The sequence below is a fragment of the Bison bison genome, unplaced genomic scaffold, assembly GCF_000754665.1.
Source record: "Bison bison bison isolate TAMUID 2011002044 unplaced genomic scaffold, Bison_UMD1.0 scf7180017864327, whole genome shotgun sequence".
Taxonomy (NCBI): Eukaryota; Metazoa; Chordata; class Mammalia; order Artiodactyla; family Bovidae; genus Bison; species Bison bison.
This window is the reverse complement of record NW_011494899.1, coordinates 2,113,150-2,139,650: the sequence shown is the minus strand read 5'-3', so window position 1 is coordinate 2,139,650 and position 26,501 is coordinate 2,113,150. Positions and strand designations below refer to the sequence as shown.

General features: G+C 46.6%; 1 protein-coding gene across 1 annotated transcript in view; it reads left to right on the top strand.

Annotated features, from left to right (window-relative positions):
- Positions 1-26,501, top strand: part of BTBD11 (BTB (POZ) domain containing 11) — a 330,664-nt gene that overhangs the window by 303,761 nt on the left and 402 nt on the right. The window contains exons 13-18 of the mRNA XM_010853458.1: positions 1,308-1,413; positions 5,650-5,752; positions 8,892-8,973; positions 17,363-17,431; positions 19,694-19,807; positions 26,294-26,497. Of these exons, the coding sequence (XP_010851760.1) occupies positions 1,308-1,413; positions 5,650-5,752; positions 8,892-8,973; positions 17,363-17,431; positions 19,694-19,807; positions 26,294-26,497 (678 nt within the window). The remainder of the gene's footprint in view (positions 1-1,307; positions 1,414-5,649; positions 5,753-8,891; positions 8,974-17,362; positions 17,432-19,693; positions 19,808-26,293; positions 26,498-26,501) is intronic.

The window sequence follows — 26,501 nt, the reverse complement described above, 5'->3', positions numbered from 1 at the left end:
TGACCAACCTAGATAGCATATTCAAAAGCAGAAACATTACTTTGCCAACAAAGGTCTGTCTAGTCAAGGCTATGGTTTTTCCAGTGGTCATGTATGGATGTGAGAGTTGGACTGTGAAGAAAGCTGAGTGCCAAAGAATTGATGCTTTTGAACTGTGGTGTTGGAGAAGACTCTTGAGAGTCCCTTGGACTGCAAAGAGATCCAACCAGTCCATCCTAAAGGAGATCAGTGCTGGGTGTTCATTGGAAGGAATGATGCTAAAGCTGAAACTCCAATACTTTGGCCACCTCATGCAAAGAGTTGACTCATTAGAAAAGACTCTGATGCTGGGAGGGCTTGGGGGCAGGAGAAGGGGACAACAGAGGATGAGATGGCTGGATGGCATCACCGACTTGATGGACATGGGTTTGGGTGAGCTCTGGGAGTTGGTGATGGACAGGGAGGCCTGGCATGCTGTGATTCATGGGGTTGCAAAGAGTCAGACACGACTAAGCGACTGAACTGAACTGATACCAGTAGTGGGACTGTTGTCCAATGACAGATGAATGGTTAAAGAAGATGTGGTATATATACACAATGGAATATTACCCAGCCACTAAAAGGAATGAAATAAGGTCATTTTTAGAGATATGGGTGGATCCAGAATCTGTCATACAGAGTAAAGTCAGAGAAAAACAAATATTGTATATTAACGGATATAGGTGGAATCTAGAAAAATGGTACAGATGAATCTATTTCCAAGGCCAGAATAGAGATGCAGACATGGAGAATGGACATGTGGACCCAGTGGGGCGATGAGGAGGGTGGGATAAACTGGGAGATTGAGACTGACATACATACACCTCCATGTGTAAAATGGAGAGCTATAAAGCACAGGAAGCTCAGCTGAGTGCTCTGTGATGACCTAGAGCGTTGGGATTGGGAAGGGGATGGGATGGAGGCCCAAGAGGGAGGGAATATATGTATACATATAGCTGATTCACTTTGTTGTACATCAGAAACTAACATAACGTTGTAAAGCAATTATATTCCAATTTTTAAAAAATGATTGGAGCAAGAAAAGATTTCATTACAAATTAAACTTCCACCATAAACCTGCTAGAAATGGTGGACAGACTGAACAAGCAAACCCAGGGCCTATTGAGCAAAGCAAAGGTGTGATGTCCAGGGAATTTCTCTCAGAACCTGCAGTCAGTCTGTGGGCTCCTCTGGCCCACGGCGGGGGCACGGGGCCCATTCTTACACAGGGGCTTGGATGAGGTCTCACACAGCCCCCATCAATGTGAGCTGTTCTTTCCTTTCCACAGAATGAAGTGATCAGCCAGCAGCTGTGTGTCATCTTCACTCACTGCTACGGGCCCTACCCCATCCCCAAGCTCACAGAGATCAAACGGAAGCAGACCTCACGCCTGGGTGAGTGGGGGCTTCCTGGGTCCAGCCCTGAACTGTTGCTTTTTGATTTGAGGACAGGAAGGAAGCAAACGCAGCCAAAGAAGAGACTGGACATGTTGGAGGGCAAACAGGGCAGACACAGGAGTGAGGCAGGTGGAGATCGGGGTATCACCTTTGTTACATGATTAAACTGTTTGGAGACCATATGTTGGGGATATGGACAAGAGGACTCACCAGTACCTCATCCCTCCACTGAGCATCTTTCTTCTGCACATCACCGACAGTCATGATTGCCCACACCCTTCCAGTAGCCAGGTAGAGTCCAGAGAAGGCTGAGATCTGCATAGCCACTCCCACCCATCCTCTCCTCTAAGAAGTTCCTCTTCCTTGAGATGGAACGAGCAGGGTACAGTGACAGGCCGGTAGGATGCTGCTAATGGAAGTCCTGCAAGGAACTGGAAGGAGAGATGAGCAAGCGTCACCCTCTAGACAAACACATCACACACACACACACACACGAGGGGAATGGCGCTGAACTGAGGAGACAGGATGCCCTGAACTCCCATCAGGTTAACTGTAATCACTCATCACCCTTTTTGGACACTTGCTTTGAGCTCGCCCTAGCCAAGCTCCTCCCTACCCTCTCTCAAACAATCCCTGGGCTACCCAGGAGACAGGTAGGACAGGCAGTATTATCTGGGTTACAGCTGAAGAAGACAGGGAGGCTCTGCATAGGCTTCAGCATCAGTTCAGGTGGAGCTGGAGCATGAACCCAGTCCCCCACCAAAGCCACAATCCCATCTTTCTCCAGTTGGCCTCTGGGATTTTCCAGAAGAAACCTTTCCATCAGGCACCAGTTTCATTCAGATCCTGGGGCTGCTGGCAAACTGGTGAATCAACCAGGGGGAAAGGCAAATATCTGACTGCCTTTAAGCCTGAACCACGAATCTTCTTTTGCAAAGGCTTGTCTCTCACTGCCTGGGGACTGATAAAATATTACAGATAAAGGACTCCCCTTCCCATTAAGGTTGGGGACTTTCCTACTTCCTGTTTCCTTTTCCTATAAAGACCAGGAAACTCTGGAGAAATGGAAGCAGCTGAAAAATGCTATCCTTTAGCAAAGCCCCTACTTTTGAAATAGGTGACCTAGTTTAAATTAGTGAAAAGGCTTAATTCATGGAAATGCTTTTAAGTATGTTTGTTCCTGTCACAAATAACCTATTAATTTAAATGGCACAAATTTTTGCTAAAGTAGAAAACTTAGCAGCTGAGTCAAAGATTGCCTGGTTTTCTTTATGCCCATTCATGTCAGTCAGTTCAGTAGCTCAGTTGTGTCTGACTCTTTGCGACCAAATGGACTGCAGCACGCCAGGCTTCCCTATCCATCACCAATTCCCAGAGCCTCCTCAGACTCATGTCCTTTGAGTCGGTGATGCCATCCAACCATCTCATCCTCTGTCATCCCTTTCTCCTCCTGCCTTCAATCTTTCCAAGCATCAGGGTCTTTTCCAATGAGTCAATTCTTTGCATCAGGTGGCCAACATATTGGAGCTTCAGCTTCATCAGTCCTTCCAATGAATATTCAGGACTGATTTCCTTTAGGATTGACTGATTTGGTCTCCTTGCAGTCCAAGGGACTCTCAAGAGTCTTCTCCAACATCCCAGTTCAAAAGCATCTATTCTTTGGTGCTCAGCTTTCTTTGTAGTCCAACTCTCACATCCATAAATGACTACTGGAAAAAACATAGCTTTGACTAGATGGACCCTGGTCAGCAAAGTATTGTCTGCTTTTTAATATGCTGTCTAGGTTGGTCATAGCTTTTCTTCCAAGGAACAAGCATCTTTTAATTTCATGGCTTCAGTCAGTCACCATCTGCAATGATTTTGGAGCCCAAAAAAATAAAATCTGGCACTGTTTCCATTGTTTCCCCATCTATTTCCCATAAAGTGATGGGACCGGATGCCATGATCGTAGTTTTCTGAATGTTTTAAGCATGTAGGCAATCCAAAATGTACTAAAACTGCAAGTAGTTCTACCTTGTAGAAAGCAGGTGTTAATTAAAATATTACCAGGGTAACAAATCATAAAGATCCATCAAATTTACAGACTTCAGAGAGTGAAGGTTACACTGCTAGGGCATAGCAATAATTTCTGACATCTGGTGCTTTACAAGACACCCCTGTTAGAGCGAACATTTGCAAGGGCTGTTTCAGTGACACAGCATAAAATCTGCTCTCCTGTAGCTATAGGAGAGGAGAGAACATTTTTTTTTCCTCCTGAATTTGCTGAGATTTCTTTCACTAGCAATTAAAAGGGCCTGGTTTTCAGGCCAAGCATTGGAATTCCAAAGGTTATTAGCACCAAGAGAAAGAAGGCAGGCCTGAGAAGTTCAAAGCTCACAGATGAAAGCAAAAGGACATAATATAATAATTAATAAGTGGAACACAAAGCATATAGTGTTTTGCATCTTCAGTATAACATTCCAAGCTCAGATAACTACAGGTGGCCAAATAGTTGTTCCTTAGGGACCTGCTTATAAGGAAAGAGAAGAGTGAGTAGTGACAAAAGTCCCGAAGTGGCATCTCCAAAAGGCCAGGAAGGTCATGTAAATGAATGAAATGGGTTTGCTGTGTTACAACAGGGAGTGGTGGGGACTGTGGCTAACTGGAGAGCCCATGCCTGATTTTTTTTATAGTGTGTTGTCCTCTGCCCTCCCAGTGAATTCTGGGGGAGAATGGTAAAAAGAGCTAAAGGTAGGAGATGTCAGCAGTTTGGGAAGCGGAAGTGGGAGCTAGTTGAAGGTGGACAGTGGGAGTGAGAGTCCGAGCAGGGGAGGTGGGTTGCTGAGAAGAGGGAGAATGTCACTCCGACCTGCTAACAGTCTTTAAAGCAAGTGGAGAGGCGAGTGTTAGTCAGCTCTCTGGCCTTCCTCTGTGGCCTTTCTTCTCTTTGTTGTTGTTTAGTCGCTAAGCCATGTCCAACTCTTTTCTGACCCCGTGGACCCTCTGTCAGGCTCCTCTGTTCATGGGACTTCCTGGGCAAGTATACTGGAGTGGGTTGCCATTTCCTCCTCCAATCTCTTCCCTTTACCTGAAAAGTTTTAGAAGTTTGGGTTTTGTTGCATTTTTTAATAAAAAAATTTTTAAGAGTATAATTACAGATGATTTGACATTTTTGTGCCTTTTTTAATATGTTTTAGATTAAATCTTTTTTATTGGGAAGAGGTCAAGAGGCTATAGGTCCTGACAGAGATATATGAGTGGAGGATACCCAGGACCACCACCTAGGGTGAATCAACCAGGAGGAGAATCAGCCAAAAAGGCAAATTCTGGTTCTGAGTTACAGCAGGGTCTGTGAAAGGGGCCAGACCAGGGGTCTGACTTAGAAACGGAGCATGGTGGAGTCTGGTAGGGGTAGAGACGCATGGGCCAGTTGGTGGATTTTCCCAGAGAGACCAAAGTGCTGAGCTAAGGACGGACTGGCGCCTTTTGTAGCCCCAGGAGAAATGGCTAAGATGCCAGGCAAATCGGAGGATTCCAGTGCTTAGCAATGCAGGCCCTGGAGTCAGAATGTCCACGTTCACATCCTGGCTTCTCCACCAGCCACTCGCTTGACCAAGTCACTGTGACTCCTGGCATCATGTCCCTGTCGTTCGCCTGACAGTGGTCCCTCTCTCCCAGGGCTGCAGGTGCCAGCTTGCATGGTGCCTGGCACATCGTGAACGTTCAGTGAGTACTAGAGTACTCGCTGTACAACTAGTTACACAGCTTCTTTTTTCTTGGAGATGCGGGCAGGAGCCTGGCTCATTTGCCTCTGATCCTGAGAGAAGGCTTGGATTTCGAATCACCTGAAACATAGCAGCAAGCAGGCAGGAACCACTTCCATCAGGAAAGGAGGGAGCTGAGCTGGAGAAGGAGGAGTGAGGTGGGGTGGGTGGCCTCCTTAGAGGCCAGGTGGGTAGATGGTCACCCTCTGCAGCTGACAGTCATCTGAACTGTGGCTGGGGGTGAATCTTCTAAGGGGAAATGCTACTTTTAATCACAAGTAAGCTGTGAAGAGTCCCTGTGAAATATTGAATTCCAGTTAATTGCACGTTCCTGTAACTGATCCTGTTTCCTGTTTGGTCACGGTCTCTCCAGCGAGTATTTTATCACCATGGCCTCCCTGTCAGCTCTTACGGGCGCTTTTCCCAAAGAGGAATCCAAACATAATCCTTCTCTCCTCTAAAGCTACCCTCTCTCCCTTTCCTGTTCCAGATCCTCATTTCCTGAACAATAAAGAAATGTCAGATGTCACCTTTCTGGTAGAAGGAAGACCATTTTATGCTCACAAAGTGCTGTTATTTACAGCATCTCCAAGGTATGTATCATCAGTTTTGAAAGCACTGAATTATAAGGGTGGTTATTACTATTCTCTAAAATTCAGTTTGGGTGGTGTCATCACTGAACGGGCAGATTTTCTTCTCAAAATCAAGGTTCCAAGACTATAGGGCATTTGTATACCTTGTTCAGGCAGCATGATTCACAAAGACAAAAGGAAGAAGCCACCCAGGAGTCCATCCATGGAGGACTAGATTTTAAAATGTAGTATATACATACCTTGGGCTTCCCAGGTAGTGCTAGTAGTAAAGAACCTGCCTGCCAATGCAAGAGACATAAGAGATGCAGGTTCAATCCCTGGGTCGGGAAGATCCCCTGGAGGAGGTCATGGCAACCAACTCCAGTATCCTTGCCTGGAGAATCCCATGGACAGAGGAGCCTGGCGGGCTACAGTCCGTGGGATTGCAAAGAGTCAAACACGACTGAAGCAACAGCACACACACACATATACATACATTATTCAGCCTTAAAAATGAAGCCAGTTCCGACACATGTCACAATATGAATGGGGACATTATATGAAGTGAAATATGCCTGTCATAAAAAGACATTATACTATATGATTCCTTTTATATGAACCATCAATAATCAAGTTCATGAACGTGAAAGCGGCTCAGTTGTGTCCAACTCTTTTCTCCAAGCCAGAATACTGGAGTGGGTAGCTGTTCCCTTCTCCAAGGGATCTTCCCAATCCAAGGATCGAACATAGGTCTTCCGCATTGCAGGCGGATTCTTTACCAGCTGAGCTACCAGGGAAGGTCAAGTTCATAGAGACAGTAAACAGTAGGCTGGGAACTGGGGCTAGGGGAGGGGGAGTAGGAGTTGTTTTTTGAGGACAGGGTAAGTCTTGGAGATCGATCACACAATGATGTGAATATACTCCATGTAAATATTAGTAAACACTCAAAACTGGTTAAGACAGTAAATTTTATGTTATGTGTTTTTTAACCACAATTTGGAAGAAGAATACAGGCAGTCTCTAGCATAATCAGCAGTCTTTGTGTGGCTTAGACAAGATACTGTTCCTCTGGGCAGATGGAGCACATACTGAGCACAGAGCTTCATGAGTGGAGAATGGATTGGATTGTAGCTTCCTCAGCCAGGTGTCCTCACGCAACCTGAAAACTCACACTGCAGCCTTGCAATGCCTGCTCTCCAAGTATCAGGGAACTTTGGCATAAGGCGCTCAAAATACACAGGTCCTGAATCTTACTTTTCCTGAACCCTGGAGTTGACAACAATAAAACATCATCCCTGCAAACTCCAGGAGATAGTGAAGGACAGGGAAGAAAAATACACTATCCTTTGCATGGTTCTGTTGTGACATCATGGAAGAGCTATATCAATACTCTGTGTGTGTGTGGTCATTTGCTCAGTTGTGTCCGACTCTTTGCGACCCCATGAACTATAGCTTGTACCAATGATAACTTCTTAGTTTTAACAAGGCACCATGACTATGTCGGATGATAACATTGGGGCAAACTGGTGAAGGGCACACTGGAACTTTCTGTGCTATGTTTGCAACTCTTCTATAAATCTGAAAGTATTTCAAATTTAAAGTTTAATTTATAAAAAGAGACACGTCTTAGCTTATTTCTAAATGTACTGAGTATGGGAGACTTGCCTGGTGGTTCAGTTGCTAGAATCCCCTGCACTGCAGGGGACGAGGGTTCAATCCCTAGTCAGGGCACTAAGATCTTACATGCTATGGGGCAACGAGCCCACACTGCAGCCACTGGGCATAAGCGCCACTATGAGAGAGTTTATGTGCCATTTTGAAAGATCCCGCATGATGCAGTGAAAATCCCACATGCTGCAACTAAGACCCGATGCAGCCAAATAAGTAAATAAATGGAGTATCAATGTGATCCACTGACTGGGTCTCTACCCACGAGGAACCTAGTTTAGCCAGTGGCAGGAAAATGCATCTAAAACTCTCAACAGAAGGTATTCATTTAGGGAGATGGGTAATCAACAGATGTTGATGCCTATGATGTTAAATACCCACCATGCATCAGGGCCAGCCTGGCTCAGGCTCTGAGGATGCAGCAGAGGCTAGAGTCAGCAGCAGTCCCTCCCCTCTTGGAACAAAGGTTGTGTGGGAGGAGGAAGGAGTGAGTTGGAGAGCTCCATGGGCACCTGAGGAGCTTGAAATTTGAGGCAGGAAGGACTCCAGGAAGGAGGCAGCCTTTGTGAGGGCCTGCAGGGTGGAAGGGGTTTTCTGTTTCTTACTTCATTTATTCTTTTGGCCTCACGGGAGGAATCCTGGTTACCCGCTGGGGATCAAACCTGGGTCCCCTGCAGTGGAAGCTCTGAGTCCTAACCACTGGACCACTAGCTGGAATTCCCTGGACAGCATTTTTGTTTTGTTTTGTTTTTTTATTTTATTTTTTTACTTTTATTTTATTTTTAAACTTTACAATATTGTATTAGTTTTGCCAAATATCAAAATGAATCCGCCACAGGTATACCTGTGTTCCCCATCCTGAACCCTCCTCCCTCCTCCCTCCCCATACCCTTCCCCTGGACAGCATTTTAAAAGGCATTTGTTCTTTTCAAATCACCTGCTTGAGAAGTCATTTAACAGTTCTAGACCCACTCCGGTGTTCTTGCCTGGAGAATCCCAGGGACGGGAAGCCTGGTGGGCTGCCGTCTATGGGGTCGCACAGAGTCGGACACGACTAAAGCGACGTAGCAGCAGCAGCAGTAGCAGCAGATGCTGTTTTGTTTTTGTTTTTAATTTTATTTTATTTTTTAACTTTACAATATTGTATTGGTTTTGCCATATATCAAAATGAATCCGCCACAGGTATACATGTGTTCCCCGTCCTGAACCCTGCTCCCTCCTCCCTCCCCATACCATCCCTCTGGGTCATCCCAGTGCACCAGCCCCAAGCATCCAGTATCGTGCATCGAACTGTTTTTAACTTAGCATTTTAACTTCAAATTTGATTATGATATCATATCAGTGGACATTATATTAGACAATCTATGGATATGTCATCGTATTTCCGAGTTGGGGGGATATATTACATGTTTCTATCGTCAGAGAGCTGAGTCTTGCAAGCTGTGGATGTCTCTGTGAGTCTTCTTATCTCCCTTTTTATATTCTTGCTCAGGTTCAAAGCCCTCCTCTCCAGCAAACCAACGAACGACAGCACCTGCATAGAGATCGGCTACGTGAAGTACCCCATCTTCCAGGTGAGACCCTGCTGTGGCCCGGGAGTCTGCCTGTGGGCGCGGGGCGCCAGTGGGTCCCTCCGAGCCTCCACCTGTGGATCAGCCACTGCACTGTCTTTAGCTCCTGCACTTCTGGCCCTTGTCTTCACACTGCCCATCCCTCTTACCATCCATGCAAGCCCACAGCGTTAATTGAGCACCTGCTCTGTGCCCAACACTGTGCTGGGGCCTGGAGACACAAGGATAAAGGACATTCTCCTCCGGGGGCCTCACAATCTAGAATGGATAACTCTGAGTAATTAGTCAGTTACAATGTAAAGTTGGAGTGAGCGTCAGAGAACCAATGTGCTGTGACAACTCAAACCAGGGAGACTGGGGAAGGCCCCTAATGGGGTGCCAGCTGAAATATTGCAGCTGAAGAGAACCTGGTGAACTGTGGGGAGGCTTGGGGCTTAAGAAAGGGAGTTAGACGGACTTCATTGGTGGTCTAGTGGCTAAGACTCTTGAGTTTCCAATGCAGAGGGCTTGGGTTCAATCCCTGGTTAGGGAACTAGATCCCACATAATGCAATGAAGAGTTTACACGCCGTGACTAAAAAAATCTCACATGCTACAACTAAAGATCCTGCGTGCTGAAATGAAGATTGAAGATCCCACATGCTGCAACCAAGACCCAGTGCAGCCAAATACATAAATTTAAAAGGGGGATGGGGCCAGTTAGAACACTGCAGGCAGGGAACAGGAGGTATGAAGTCCCCAAAGATGATTGAGCCCAGTGTGATCAGGAACCAGTGGACTTTAGGGAATCCAGTGTCATGTTAACATTAATAGTTGATATCAATAGGTTAATAGTTAATATTAATAGGTTCTGGTTAATAGGCCTGAACCTAATGTAAATAGGAAGGAAGGCTTGTCAGAGGCCAGATGACATGGCCATATCTCTGTTTGATTGACAGCGATACTGTTTGGTTTATCGGGCACCTTTGAAGGGAGCACAGCAACATTCTTCCTTTTCCTCCATCCTTCATGTCTGATTCATTGGCGATTGTTTTGTGTGTATGGTGGTGTCTTTGTCTGGTTTTGGTATCAGGGTGATGGTGGCTTCATAGAAGATCTTTGGGAGTGGTCCTTCCTCTTCAGTCTTTTGGAAGAGTTTGAGAAGGGCCGGTGTATGTTCTTCTTTGTTCGGTAGAATACACCTGTGAAGCCATATGCTCCTGGATTTCGTGCCTGATTCATAAATCCAGCCCCTCAGTGACATCTCACAGCTAATAGAAATTCACACCCCTAGCTAGCCTCACAGCCCTATTTCTGGAGTTCTGCATCTCATCAGGGATGTGAAGGCTGGTGGGCTGCTTACATCATCAAGGAGCCTGCAGGGGAGACTGCAGCTCCTCTCTGCTGTCCTCCTATAGCCAGGGCTAGTAGGCCAATGTGGGTGACCTGGGGATGGAGTTTATAGCATTCTGATCACGACCTGATTCCTCCAGTTCAGTTCCAGAAGGAAAGCCCTGGGAAGAAGTGGGGAAGACACAGCCTGGCCCTTGGGAGACTCACATTCCAGGAGGGTTGAGGAGACCACACAGAGATAAGCAGGTGTCAGGGCTGGCCAGGGTCTCGGGGCAGAGGTCCTGGTCTGGGCTGTGAAGGACAGAGCTGCATTTCAGGATCTAAATGCTACACCCCTGGGTTTAAACAGCAGCATCCCCCTGTTTAAAATCATTATCCTTCATGTGACCTTGAAAAAACTACCCAGCTTTTCTGAGCCTCAGTTTCCTTATCTGGTGAATAGGAGGGAAAGGGTATTCCAGAGGGAGAAAGAGCACAAACAAAGGCACAAAAGTGGGAAGTCCTGGTGTGTGTTAGAGGGAAAGTGATTATAGTCCATTCGGCTGTGTCTTAAGGTAGACTGGACACTGAAAAGATACATTGGAACCACATCAGATCAGATCAGATCAGTCGCTCAGTCGTGTCCGACTCTTTGTGACCCCATGAATTGCAGCCCGCCTGGCCTCCCTGTCCATCACCAACTCCCGGAGTTCACTCAGACTCACGTCCATCGAGTCAGTGATGCCATCCAGCCATCTCATCCTCTGTCGTCCCCTTCTCCTCCTGCCCCCAATCCCTCCCAGCATCAGAGTCTTTTCCAATGAGTCAACTCTTCTCATGAGGTGGCCAAAGTACTGGAGTTTCAGCCTTAGCATCATTCCTTCCACAGAAATCCCAGGGCTAATCTCCTTCAGAATGGACTGGTTGGATCTCCTTGCAGTCCAAGGGACTCTCAAGAGTCTTCTCCAACACCACAGTTCAACATAGTAGATGCCAAATGCCAGTGGCCAGATGATGGTTCTTCCCTCCATTTACTAACCTTGGTCCCCCAGATCCTGTAATTCAGAGTGCTACCAGGAATCCACCATGCCCTCACAGTAAGCCCTAAATCCCGTTCAGGTGCCTATATTTCCACCATTAGAGATGCATTCCTTTGGTTATGTTGAAACTTCAAAATAAAGAATCCTTATAGAATAAGCATGGGCAAGACATTCTCTTCCCTGAACCTCATTTTCCCCATTTTTAACTCCAACTATGAATGAGGCACTGGCCTTTGCTTGCATGTAGTTATCTGGATAAATCTTGCCACTTTTAGAGGTAGGGAAACTGAGGTCCAGAGACCTTGGTGCCAGTCAATGACAGAGCCATTATTTGAACCCAGTCTGGTCTTTGTTGTTGCTATTCAGTCACTAAGTCGTGTCCAACTCTGTGACCCCATAGACTGCAGCACGCCAGGCTTCCCTGTCCTTCACTATCTCCCAGAGTTTGCTAAAGCTCATGTTCATTGAGTCGGTGATGCCCTCCAACTATCTCATTCTCTGTTGCTCCCTTCTCCTCCTGCTCTCAATCTTTCCCAGCATCAGGGTCTTTTCTAGTGAGTTGGCTCTTCGCATTAGGTGGCCAAAGTATTGGAGCTTCAGCTTCAGAATCAATCCTTCTGATAAAGATTAAGGATTGATTTCCTTTAGGATTGACTGGTTTGATTTCGTTGCAGTCCAAGGGACTCTCCTTCTCCAGCACCACAGTTTGAACACAAAGAGAAACAATAATAATAGAAGCTCTGTTTCTTGTGCAGCAGCTATGTGCAGGGCTCAAAAGCAGCAGTGCTCAGGCTCAGCTGTGCAGTGGAATCATTTGAGGAGCTTTGACGATTCCCAGTGTCCAGGCTGTCATTCAGGATCTGGGCTGCAGCTCAGGCATCAGCATTTTTAAGTCTCCACCCTATGCCATCATCCAGAGTCATGTGCAGCCAAGGTGGAGAACCAGTGCTCTAAGTTACAGTGTTTCTCGAATTTTAGGAAGCATCAGAATCTCCAGGGGAAGCAGTGGGGGTGAATAGAGTTGCCGTTAAGCCACAAAACTTGCTAAAATGCAGATTCCTGGGCCCCACCCCCAGAGTTCCTGATTCTATAGGCCTGGGATGGGGCCCGAAAATTCATATTTCTTATGAGAACATAGGTGATGCTGATGCTGCTGGTCCAGGGACCCACTCTGAGAACCATGCCCCGTGTCATCTAATTCAGTTCAGGCCTCCCAGCTCCCTCTCCAGGTGGCTCTTCTCCCCCTGGACAAACAGGTAGAGGAAGTGGCCAAGCTGAACTTCAGACCCAGGCCTGGCTGACTTCCAGACCTGATCTCTTAACTGTCTCCCTGCTATGGGGCCTTGGGTCCTCCCTAAAAATCACCCAGCCCCAAGGAAAGGCCCATTAGTGTTTGGAGCATGAGCCCAATGCTGAAAGCCGTGCACCCCCCTCCCCAGCTTTCCAAGTGCTCATGGAAGGGCACTTATGCCATCAAGCCTAGGACTAATTGGAGGGGTTCTTGTCATCAGAACCTGACTTGTGGTAGGCACTCAATAAATGTTTGCTGTGGGGGCTAGTTGAATGAGAGACCTACACAGGAAGGCACAGCCCCAGAGGAATCGAACGCCTGTATTTACTTTTGGCTAGGGAAAGCTTCCCAGCCACGTTAGCCTTGAGTTACTGTAATTGGCAGAGAAGATTGAGCAGACCCTGGGGAATTCTCCACGTGCCTGCCCCTTCCCCATAAAAGAAGAAAAGCCTCATTCGTGGCTCAAAATAGGCCAAGTCAGGCTGAATCTGACCCAGAAGGAGGCTCCCAGGGGCCAGCTCACTTCCCTTCCATGCTGAACAGAAGAATTTTAGTAAATGAGATGGCTTTGAGTTTCCTCCCTGCAAGACTGTTTAACATCACACGCGGGCAAGAGCCCCTTGCAACTGAGGCTGCACCCGGGAGCAGGGCCTCCACCAGGCTGTAGACGAGATTTACATCCTGCTTCATGCAGGTTGGCAGCTGCCAAGAAAAACAACTCCATAAACAGACCCTTTGGCCTAATCAGGGTCCGTTTCACTCCCTTGCAGAAAAGGCTCGTGCTGGCTGAGTCTGAAGGTGCCACAGCACAGCCCAATTTAATTCCATTAGCCCCATGGTTAATGGGGCTCCATGCCTGCTCCTGAAAGCAACATTTCCAGTCAACAACGCAACCTTGAGGAAATGAGATAGCATGCTGGAGAAGTGCTTTGTAACTGGAGAGACCCTGTTTTCAGGACAGTTATTTTTATGGCTCTTACCATCACTATTATTGATTTGGCCTTTATAAAAGAGAGGTCCTTGGGGAATAAATGGATTTTAATAAAGCCAGTGTCTCAACATTTGCCAAAGATTAGATGTTTATGACCTGTCTGGGTCCAGGGGAAGAGTAAACAGTGTTATGTTATCATTTCACAAAGCCTCAATCATCAACACTAAAGCCCCACTCTGCCACAGGCAGTTGGCCAGTGGGAGACTCAGATACAAAAGAGGAAGGGGAGGAATTGTGTTTCTGGTTGAAGTGTCCTTGCCGCTGGCAGGCACTAGGGATGCAGAGGTGGGTAAGACCCACTCTGTGCCCTCAGACCCCAGCGGGAAATAACGCTGCAGTTGTGGGCAGTGTGCCGCCCAGCACGGGGTGGGAGGCAGCTAAGAGATCTAAGCAGATCTGCGGAAGCTTCGCAGAGGTGACTACTGAGTCAGATCCTGAAAGAGGGGCCAGAGATCAACAGGTGGAGAAGAAGGGAAGGGCATCCAAGCAGAGGGAAGAGAGTGGGCAAAAGCAGAGTGAAAAAGACGGTACTAGGTTCTGATAAAGGCAAGTGGTTGGGAGCGGGAAACCAAAGCAGTCAATCCTAAAGGAAATCAACCCTGAATACTCACTGGAAGGACTGCTACTCAAGCTGAAGCTCCAATCCTTTGGCCACCTGATGCAAAGAGCCGACTCATTGGAAAAGACCCTGATGCTGGGAAAGATAGAGGGCAGGAGAAGAAGAGGGCAACAGAGGATGAGATGGTTGGATGGCATCAATGGACATGAGTTTAAGAAAACTGTGGAAGATAGTGAAGGTCAGGGAAGCCTGGAGTGCTTCACTCCATGGGCTTGCAAAGAGTCGGACACAGCTTAGTGACTGAACAACAACAGTTGAGATTAGAAGGAGAGGAGGGAGGAGTGGCAGGGGAGATCTGAAAAAGTAAATCGATCCAAAGCAACAGCATTCATTTTAGCAACAGTGAAAAAACAGAAACAACCCACATGTCCATCAATTGATGAATGGATATACAAACTGTAGGACATCCATACAATGGGATGTTGTTGAGCAGTAAAAAAGAAGTGAAGGAGTGTGATATGTGTGACCTTGAAAATACCACACCAAGTGAACAAAACTAGATGCAAAAGAGCACATGTTGTACAATTTCATGTATATGAAATGTCCAGAACAGGCAAATCATAGTAGATGTCATGACTGACCCAAGGAGGAAATGGGTGAGACTGCTAATGGGCACGAGGTTTCTCCAGGGGGGAGTTGAAAATGTTCTAAAATTAGATTGTGGTGGGACGTCCCTGGCAGTCCAGTGGTTAAGATCACACTGCCACTGCAGGGGGCACAGGTTGGATCCCTGGCATGGGAACTAAGATTCTGCATGCCAAGTGATGTGGCCAAAATAAAGTAAAATTAGCTTGTGGTGGTGGTTGTACATTTTGAATACACTAAAAACCACTGAACTGGGTGCTTTGATTTTTGTTGCACTGGGTCTTCACTGCTGTGCACAGGCTTTCTCTAGCTGAGACGAGCAGGGGCCACTTTCTAGTGTGGTGCGCCGGCTTCTCGTTGCAGGGGCTCCTCTCGTTGCAGAGCACAGGCTCTAGGCATGTGGACTTCAGTAGCTGCATCACGTGGGCTCATAGTTGTGGTTCACAGGCTTAGTTGCTCCAGGACATGTGGAATCTTCCTGGACCAGGGATCAAACCTGGTCCCCTGCATTGGCAGGCGGGTTTTTAACCACTGTACCACCAGAAAAGTCCGAACTCTGTACTTTAAATCAAAACATTTTTAGATTCCACATATCGGTGATATCATATGGTCTTTTTCCTTCTGATTTACTTCACTTAGAATGATGATCTCTGGGTCTATCCATGTTGCTGCAAATGGCATCATTTCAGTCTTTTTTTATGACTAATATTCCATTGTGTGTATATATATATATGTATTCATAGATAGATATAGGTACACACACACATCTTCTGTATCCATTCATCTGTCAGTGGACATTTAGGTTGTTTTCATGTCTTAGCCATTGTAAATAGTGCTGCTGTGAGCATTGGGGTGCATGTATCATTTCAAATTGCAGTTTTGTCTGGATACATGCCCAGGATTTGGGATTGCTGGATCACGTAGCAAGACTATTTTTAGGTTTTTTTAAGGAGCCTCCATGCTCTTTTCCTCAGTGGCTGCACCCATTTACATTTCCACCAGCAGTGTGGTGGCATTCCCTTTCCTCCACACCCTTTCCAGCATTTATTATTTGTAGATTTTTTAATCATGGCCATTCTGGCCTGTGTGAGGTACAACTTTGTTATAGTTTTGATTTGCATTTATCTAATAATTGGCCATGCTGAGCATCTTTTCATATGCCTATTGACCATGCGTATGTTTTCTTTGAAGAAATGTTGATTTAGGTTGTCTGCCCAGTTTTTGGTTGGGTTATTTGTTTTTTGTCATTGAGTTACATTAGAAGCGATTACTTTAAACCCACTTGCAAAATGTAGATTAAGATCAGTCACAAACGATGTTGAATGACCTGAGAAAGAAAATGGAAGGTCATTCATACTAGAAAAAGATTTTTCACCCTCAGAGAAAATTAAAAAGCTAACATTTACTGAGTTCTTGCCATGTATCTGCCAGGTCCCTATTAGGCCTGTTACATGTATTAACTCATTTAATTTTCATCACAACCCCATGAGGTGGGTAATATTATCCCCACTTTACAGATGATGAAACTGAGGCATAGAGGGCCTAACTTAATTCACCTCTCACAGCTTTTAAGTGGCAGAGCCAAGTCAGAAACCGAAGCAGTTCAACTCCAGGACCTTGCTCTTAACCACTGTCCTGAATTGGTCACTGACCGTCAGAGCCGAAAGGGACCACAGAGGGCAACCCAGTCCAGTCACCTCATTGTCCAGAGGCCCAGGGATGGGATGTAAACAGTCTGCAGGCTTTTCCAGCACAGCAGCTTCGGGTCAGGCAGCTGAGGTCAGTGTGTCAGCTAGGCAGGCAAAAAACACTAGAGAATGTGGAGACTGTGGCCAGTGGGAAGGGTACACACCACCTAAAGTTTTAACACTAGCTTCATGGGAGGTGGTGACGGCCAATACTATCGCAGCCTTGGGCTTCATTCTGCCCAAGAGACACCACTTTCCAAAGCTCTGGGACTTTACACACCATCCAGTCATGTGTATGAAGCCTGGCTTGGACAGTTCACACCATCAATAAAACACTGAGACCCTGGACCCTTAATGACTTCATCTTGGCCCTTATCCAGCTATAATAAGGAGAAGGTGGTCTTGTGGTGGCCCAGAGTCACCCTCTGAAGCTGAAACCAGAGGTTTCCGGTCAAACCGGGTCATGTTCCCAGGAGAACTGCGGCTGGTTCAGGGTCTTTAAGTCATGCCACGTGTGCTGCAGTTCTGGGCAGCTCAGTGAGGGTGGGGGTGAAAAGACAACCCATGATTGTCACCCATAGATGGGGGAAAACTGTCCTGGGGAGCAGAGCTTAGAATTGTTTAATTTGGCCCTGAGGGTGAACCACAGGGCAACAGATTTACAGCATGGTGTAAGAAAACATATCCGGCCTATAAAACTTGTGAATGGAACTTCTTCCTGAAAGGCAGCAATCCAGGGGGAATGGCCACCCCTGTGAAGGGATGCCACGCAGGGACTCAGAGCCACTCTGAGGCTTCGACTGGGTGGCTGTAAGATGACCGTGTCTGTGTGCCATGGGCTCTTTGCTCACCATGTTCTGTTTTCCAGCTGGTTATGCAGTATCTCTACTACGGTGGCCCAGAGTCGCTTCTCATTAAAAACAACGAGATAATGGAGGTGAGCAGCCTGCCGTGGTCCTGAGTGGGTGGCTTACATGGGTGGTGTCTGGGGGCAGCCTGTGTCTGGTTTTCATTTGGATGCAGGCTTGGGGGTCCTGCCTGCCTCCCTTAGATCTCTCAAGGACTTCTCCCTAGAGCCCATCCCTGGAAGGCTGGGGTGCTGGATGTGCTAGTCCGATCTCTTTCAATAGCAGCTGAGTGAAGCCTAATTTTATCTGGCCCTGGGGGTGGAGGAAAGGAAATTTACTGAAGAGTCTGAGGCTACCTCTAGTTCCAGGCACAGCTGGGGCTCAAATAGCATCATCAGAAACTATCCTTGACGATTTCTCCCTTGTCATTTGTAGGAAAAACATTTCATCTGAAAGCTTTCCTCAAATCTCAGCGTGTCCATTGAGGCAGAAGCTAAGAGGCAATTGCAAGCTCTCCCGGCTTCACTCAGCAGCTCCCTGGCTCTCCCCATCTCCTGTCCACCTCTTGTAACTCTGTGTTCTCCCCCTCCTTGCTCCTCGGGCCTTGTTTCTGCTCCCATCTGTCCAAAGCCAAGATTTCCCCTGCTCCTTCCTAGGAGTGGGACTCTTGTGTCAAAGGTGGTAGCTTTAAGTGAGTGAAAGTCGCTCATGTCCAACTCTTTGCGACCCCATGAACTATACAGTCCGTGGAATTTTCCAGGCCAGAATACTGGAGTGGGTAGCCATTCCCCTCTCCAAGGGATCTTCCCAACCCAGGGATTGAACCCAGGTCTCCTGCATTGCAGGTGGATTCTTTACCAGCTGAGCCACCAGGGTAGCTTTAAACCAGAAGCCAAAATGACTCTGCTAGTCCTGAGAGAAAGAGCCAGGACCCCATTCAGGTGCCAGAAGTCCAGGGGGCCTGATGAGAGATGTTAAAACATGAGGAGTCGTTCAAGAAGTGACCCCTCATGGTGGTTCACACATGGACTCTGGGCCAGACTGGCTTCAAATCTAGGCTCTGCCCCTTCTGTGATCTTGGACCAGTAATTTAACCTCTCTCATCCTCAGCTTTCATACTTACAGAATGGGGTCGACGATATCTACCCCACTGGGTTTTGAAGATCTTAAGAGTTTCTGTTTGTAAGATGCTTACCACAGGGGCTGTGTGTTCACTGTGGAGCCCTTTATCCCTTTGTTCTTATTCTGTGAAACTTCCGTGGTCACTCCCCCACCCCCCGAAGTTCCTCTCTTGTCCCTCTGAACCACTCCTCTGACAAATCATAGCCTCAGAACTTAGACTGCACTCTGAGGACTCAGACTCTTTTATAAACCTTTTAAAAAGCTATTTTCAAATTAGAATAATGAACATACATTTCAATCATGTAAATAATACAGAAGAACTTTGTAATATTTAAAAAGCCCCTCATCCAGCCATCTCCCTTCCATCCCTCAGTCTTTTCCCCAAAGGCAATCCCTTTGAATTCTTGCTTCAGTCCTTTTCTTCCCCTTCCTCTGTTCAGCATCTTCCGAGGCCAGGTACCGTGCTCAGGGCTGGGATATGACTGTGATGCAGAGGGGCAGAGATCCCTGCCCTCCCGGTCTCTGGGGAAGGTGATGGGCATGACATCATGTCTGGTGTGAGAAGGGCTGCGAAGAAGACTAAGACAGGTTAAGGGAGACAGACAGTGATGGAGCGAGGAGACCTGAGGTGATATCTGTGTTGAGACCTGAATGAACAGAGGAAGTGAGTCACCTCGATATCCATCCTGCTAACTAAGAGCATTCAGGCTTCCCAGGTGGCTCAGTGGTGATGAATCTGCCTGCCAATGCAGGAGGTACAAGAAACACAGATTGGATCCCTGGGTCAGGAGGATCCCCTAGAAGAGGAAATGGTAACTGGCTCCAGTATTCTTGCCTAGAAAATTCCATGGACAGAGGAGCCTGGTGGGCTACATCCGTGGGGTCACAAAGAGTCTGACTCAACTGAGCACACACACAAATAAAAACGTTGACCCTTATTTCTGGACGTAACAATTTTAAGCATCTTTGATTGACTTCTGCTGCAATAGATGCAAATCTGATTCACTTCGACCCCACGCCTTCCCTCTGCCATCTGCCCCCACAGTCGAGTTCTGTTGCCGGGTCCTAGGCCGCCTGTGTAACCTTTGTGCCTTAAAGTGATGTATCAACCCTTTATTCTCAGTGCCTGCACCTTGGGTTCCACTGTAGGAGATGAAGGGTTTTCTCACCACAGTCTTTGCTTTCCTTCCACCTCCCAACCTCTAACAGGCTCTTTTTATGCTTTTTAGCTCCTGTCTGCCGCTAAATTTTTCCAGCTGGAGGCTTTGCAGCGACACTGTGAGATTATCTGTGCAAAAAGCATCAATACCGACAACTGTGTGGATATTTACAACCATGCCAAGGTAATCAATCCCATTCTCGTTGTTCAAGCATGCCCCATGCACTTTTGTGGGAGAGGCTTTCTCTGCAGATGCTCTGAGTCTGGGCAGAGGGTGGATGCTGGGTCTGTGCATTCAGGCCGAGCTGACCTCGTTCTTCCTAAGGTCTGCTTCCTGCTCTAAGAGAGATGTCTTTCCCTTCTTACGCCCCTCCAGAATACAATGGAGCAGAAAGCCAGAAGTTTTAAAAGCATAGACATCCTCAAATTCCAGCGTGTGCATGAATCACATTGCAGGCTCTGCTTCAGCAGGCCCAGGCTGGGCCCTGGTTCTGCATTTCTTATAAGCTCTCAGGTGAAGCCTCTGCACCTGGTCTAGTCCACAGGCCACACACTTAAGCAGCAAAGTTCTGAAACAGTGGTTCTCCAAGCGGTCTTCAATCCAGCAGCACCAGCATCATCCGGGAGCTTGTCAGAAATGCACATTAGAGGCCCCACTCAGACCTACTGAGTCAGAAACTGGGGGGTGAGGCCTGGTCGTGTGCAGCTTCGCAAGCCCTCCAGGTGATTCTGGGGTTGTTCATGGGGGAGAACCATTATTCTGGAACTGAGGTTCCCAACACTAGCTGCATCGAAGAATCAGCTGGGCACTCACTTAAAATCCCCATGTCTGGGACCTCTCACAGACCAATTCATCAGTCTCTGGGGGTGGAACCTGGGAAAAAGAGATATTTTTTTTCATAACTTCCTGGGTGACTCTCAGATGTGCCAAGGTTGAGAACAGGTTGTCAATGCTAAAGAAGTCCAAGGAGTCCTCCTACTCAGGTGGACCCAACACCCGGGGAGACATTTGGAATCTCTGTTTGGCCTTTCATCCCAGATCTCTGCTGGGGAATCCAGGAATCTATATTTTAAGCAGGCTCCTAGGGCGACAGTTGTGATTTCAGCCCTAAGACCAGTCCTCACTCCAGTTTTTGGAGTAAAATCAGTGAACCACCAATTTCATCCAATTTATTTCACAAGTGGAGATTAAAATCATGTGGCCAGGTGCCACTTCATTTTGGTTCATGTGCTCAGGACAGGGGGATTAGCATCTGCTAGAAAGAAACAATGAGATGAATTAGGAGTTCATTTAAAACAAAGCATGCCTCTTTGATAGAACTGGAGCTCAGCACATATGCCTCCCACATCCACAGTCTGTAGAGGAACCACTGATGTGAATAACAGTTATTCTGCTTGTTGTTAAAAAAAAAAACAAGTCATGGTTGAGATATTATTTTGTCTTAAGTCAACATTCTCTAAGCCCTTTTCATGTACAGCCCCTGTGCTTAGAGCCTTGTTGCATTACCTTTTTTAATGCTCACCACAATCCTTTCATTAATCCATGTTGTAATAAGGAAGCAGAGGCTCAGAGAGGTGAAGTAACTTGCTTAAGGTCACACGACTGTGACTGAGATTTTTTTTCCGCTGTGGTAAAATATATGCAATGTGAAACTTACCGTTTACCATGAAACTTACCATTTCTAAGTGTCTAACTCAGCGGCATTAAGTACATTCACATTGTTGTACAACCATCATCAATATCCATCTCCAGTACTTTTCATCTTCCTAAACTGAAACTCTATACCCATTAAATACAAGCTCCCCATTCCCCCCTCCTCCATGGCCCCTGGCAGCCATCATCCTACCCTCTGTCTCTCTGAGTTCTACTGCTCTGGGTACCTCATATTAAGTGGAATCATACAGTATTTATTTGGCTTATTTTGTGGCTGGCTTCTTTCATTTAGCACAATGTCTTTAAGGTTCATCCATGATGTAGCATGTGTCAGAATTTAATTTCTTTTTAAGGCTGAATATATTCCATTGTATGTATATACCGTATATCATGCATTCATCCGTGTACACTTGGGTTGCTTCCACCTCTTGGCTACTGTGAATAATGCTGCTGTGAACAGGGGTGTGCAAATATCCATTACAGTCTCTGCTTTCGGTTCTTTGGGTGTATATGCCTAGAAGGGTAAACCTCACTTCAGAGCACAGGTTCTTCCTTGTGTTTACAGTCTGGCCTAATACATGTTTGAAATATTTGTGATAATTCTTGATACTCAAAAGATTTTCTGATTGGTCATTAGTAAATCAACAGATACAGGGAGGCTACTTGCTCCCCACTAGCAGTGGGTGTTTTGGTTAAATGAGGCTTTTACCAAAACCTGGTTTCCTGGGACACAACAAAAAAAATTTTTTATCTTAAACTGGTTACTTTGCAGAAAAAGCATCCAGAGAAAACTCTCTACCCAGGAAGAGGGCCTGATTAGTTTCACCTTCCTCTGCCCCGTCCCCTGGCCATGGATGCCCAAATTGCCCTGTGAACCCCACATCCACAGTGGCTTTGCTGTGGCCTGTGTCCTTGGGAATGCAGCAAGGCCTGCACGCCACAGCCCCATTTTAATCACTTCAGCCTCCTTGGCAGGCAGCTTCTGTAGCTCTCTTGCTATTTAATAACACAGCCAACGCAACGTGAGCCCGGACTGGGAATACGTTTGTGCTACAGGCTTACAGCACCTATGGCAAAGAACTGCCTCTTTCATGTATGTGCCTCTGCAGCCAGAGCTTGGCCTTTTGCAGACGCCAGCTTCTGCCTACCCTCTCAGCCTCATCCTGGGACATTTCCAAGGTCAACACCTGCCCTTCATGACCCCGTGCCCCCTCTATGCGCTGCTTCCCCTGTGCTGTGGATCCTGCAGCATTGACAGTCACCTGCCATGTGGATTCTGTTACTGGCAGATTGTGCTGCAGACTGAGGCTAGTTTAGTAAAAGAGCCAGAAAAGAAAGAAACCAACACTTGGTTTGGAACCCTCAGAAATACAGGCATTTAGGTACTAACAACCATGTTTCAAATATCAGCAAGTTCTTGGCAGCATTACTTCTGTTGTGCACATAACCATTGGCGACATCTGTGGAGTTTTATTGAGAAGAGAAGTCCAGCCCATAAATGCATGGCTTCATCATCTTTGTTTTCCTAGCAAAGCTGTCCCAAACTATTCAGTCATGAAGAAGAGGCTCTGGAGCCTCTGATGGCTCTTGCAGGGTGTCTTTCAGCTTGAGAAAAAGAACAAGCCTGTTCATCAAATTGAATCTAAGCTAAGGCAGTAAACTCAATGGGGCACTGTGATGAGAAGAACATGGGTTTGGAAACCAAGGGATTTGTTCCCTAGTATTTATTGAGTGCCCACTATTTACCAGGAATTGTATACATATTTGAATGTGTGTATTCAGATGTGTAATACACATCTGGTAAGACATGGTCTCTGCACTTGAAAAAATTTTGTCTAGGACAGGAGTCAGCAAAATTCTTCTGTGACGATCCAGGTAAATATATTCACAGAGGCCATGTGGTCACTTTGATCCTCCTCAGCTCTGCCTTTGTAGCGCAAAATCAGCCAGAGACAATATACAAATGAATGGGTGTGGCTGTGTCCTGATAAAACTTTATTTATAAAACCAGATAGTGGGCCACATTTGGCACTGAGGCCTGTAGTTTGTCAACTGTTGGTCTAGATGGTGAGAGTTCCAGTCCCAGTTCTGTCTGTAATTAGATATGTAAAAGTAGGCAAGCATATGATGTATAGTCACCATTCAGTAAATATCACCATGTATAAACTTAGATCAGATCAGTTCAGTCGCTCAGTCGTGTCTGACTCTTTGCAACCCTGTGAATCACAGCACGCCAGGCCTCCCTGTCCATCACCAACTCCCGGAGTTCACTGAGACTCACGTCCATCAAGTCAGTTATGCCATCCAGCCATCTCATCCTCTGTCGTCCCCTTCTCCTCTTGCCCCCAGTCCCTCCCAGCATCAGAGTCTTTTCCAATGAGTCAACTCTTCTCATGAAAGTACTTATTATTCTCTAATTACACTAGCTTACAATAAGAAACGCTCCTATACAAAGCAAGTAGCTAGGAGTGGTAAGAGAAGGAGACTCTCTGTGTCCCCAGAATCAGAGATAGGCAACTCTGAGCCTCAGTTTCCCCACATGTACAATGAGGCCTTTTCTCTGTAACTCAAAAAACTGGATTCATCTTGAAAGAATTAAAACATTCCTAAATGGCAACCCACTCCAGTATTCTTGCCTGGAGAATCCCAGGGATGGAGGAGCCTGGTGGGCTGCCGTCTATGGGGTTGCACAGAATCGGACACAACTGAAGCGACTTAGCAGCAGCAGCAGCAAGAACTCTTCCAGCTCCAGGATACTATGCATCTGTGTAACATTTGGGTAATAACAAACCTACTCACTTGATAAACCTCAATAAGCTCCCTAAGCCTCTCACAGAATAAGCTGGTATGTCCACGTCTTAAATACTCAAGAGCATGGTACTCACTAGTCCAAGCCCCCACATTTTGTGGTTTGGGAAACTGAGGCCCAGAGAAGTGATTTGACCTGCCCAAAGTTGCATATGATTTTTATGAAGACAGGTCATTGGCTCACTGAATTATCACATGGGGTCAGTGAGTTCAAGGTTACAAGCTTGGTCCTACTATGGGCCAGTTAGCTGAACTAGGTTCTGTAGATACAGCCAATTCCCCTTATCCTAACCTAGCCACTACTTTGTCCACGTGGGACCCTGGATATAAATGAGTGAGATGAGAGTAATAATTATAAATAGTGTACATTTAGCATGACAGCTAATATTGAGTGAGTGCTGATGCTGACTGCAAACAGCCACTGTTCCGAATGTGCCATGTATCACCTCACCTAAGGCCAGCAACAGCTTATTAGGTGGGTATTATTATTTGCCCCCATTTTAGAGATAGGAATACTGGGACACAGAGGTTCAATAGCTCACCCAGCAGCAGATGGCTGGAATGGTACAGTCTGGAGTAAATTTCAGAGCCCCCTCCCTCAGTGCCCTTGCTATCCTGCCTTCCCTAAGTGTGCAGATGACAGAGTCCCACCATCAGTTACGTTCCACTCAGTACCCCCAACAGGTCCATGATGCGAGGACATAATTTCCAGTTTGAAAATAAGGAACCTAAAGCCAAAGGCCAAATAAAGCAGCTTTGGTACAAATTCAGAATGGGGGAGCCTTGATTTGAATCCAAGTCTCCCACTCATTCCTCCATTGCCCTGTTGGCACTGCCTCATTATCATTCCACCATCCACAGCAAGCAGCTGGAAATGCATCTGTGGCTTAATGGACAGAATATCAGGGAGTTCAGAACAAGGAATTCCACATTCAGATAATTTAGATAATTCAGCATCTAAATAAAGCAGCAGGATATCATCTCAGGGAGCACATAACTAACTTCTGAGCATGCAGCTCATGGCAAGAGAGAGACTTGCAAGCTTTGAAAACCAAAGAAAAGGCCTGAAGACAGACAGACAGCCCTCATACCCACATTTGTTTCTTCATCTCAAATATGAATTCCTCTAGCAAGCACGTTTCCGAGATTTAATGGTATCAGGCTAGAGGCAGTGCATCCTAATGGTTAAACACACAGCCTTCAAGACTTAAGTTACAGGGTTCACCTCCTGGTTCTGCCTTTGACATGTTGTCTGAATTTTTGTCAGCTACTCTCTTGTCTCAGTTTCCTCATCTATAAGTCAGAGGTGGTAACAGTACCTGCCTCAAGGAAATTTGAAGATTAAATGAGATGATGCACATAAAGTGTCTAAGCACGATGCTCTCAATACATATTTGCTGCTGGTACTGTAACTGTGAGAGTGAACTGCTCATTCACACATTCAGCAAATCCGTACGGTGTCTGCCGTCTGCCAAGTCTTCTGCTTGGGGTTGTAACATGAGGCAGGTTGATGTCAGCCCTGCTGTATTGGTTTAGTCTGTCAGGAACTATGTCTCTCCATCAGTTTCTCAGCATTAGCACTATTGATAATGTGAGCTACGTAATTGTCTGCCGAGGGGTCTGTCCTCTGCATGGTAAGATATTTAGCAGCTTCTATGGGGGCTTCCCAGGTGGCGCTACTGGAAAAGAACCTGCCCACCAATACAGGAGATGTAAGAGATGCGAGTTTGATCCCTGGGTCAGAAAGATCCCCTGGAGGAGGGCATGGCAACCCACTCCAGTATTCTTGCCTGGAGAATCCCATGGACAGGGAGCCTGGAGGGGTGTGGCCCATAGGGTTGCAGAGAATCGGACACAACTGAAGCAACTTAGCATGCATGCATCATGTAAAGAGATTAGAACTGTGTCTGCAGGCAGGGAGAGGGCTTGCAGAAGCACAGACAGACACTTCAAGCCAGCTCCAAACTGGCACCTCTCACACAGCTACATCCTCTTAGCCAGAGCAACTCACAAGGCCAAGGCGTGGAGAAATGAACTCAGCCCTCCGATGGGAGGAGCTACAAGGTCATGTCCACTGGGGTGAATACAATAAAGGACGCAGAATCAGGGCCACTGTCGCGGTCAAGCTACCTTAATAGGTATTCACCAGAATATAGATGAAAACAGGTGCTTTCAGAAACATAACCATCTCGTGCTTCCTCTCCACAGTTTCTTGGAGTCACAGAGCTGTCAGCATATTGCGAAGGCTACTTTCTCAAAAACATGATGGTCCTTATCGAAAATGAAGCCTTCAAGCAGCTCCTATATGACAAAAATGGCGAGGGCACGGGCCAGGATGTGCTGCAGGACTTACAGAGGACGTTGGCCATCAGGATTCAGTCAATCCACTTGTCATCTTCCAAAGGTTCTGTTGTAT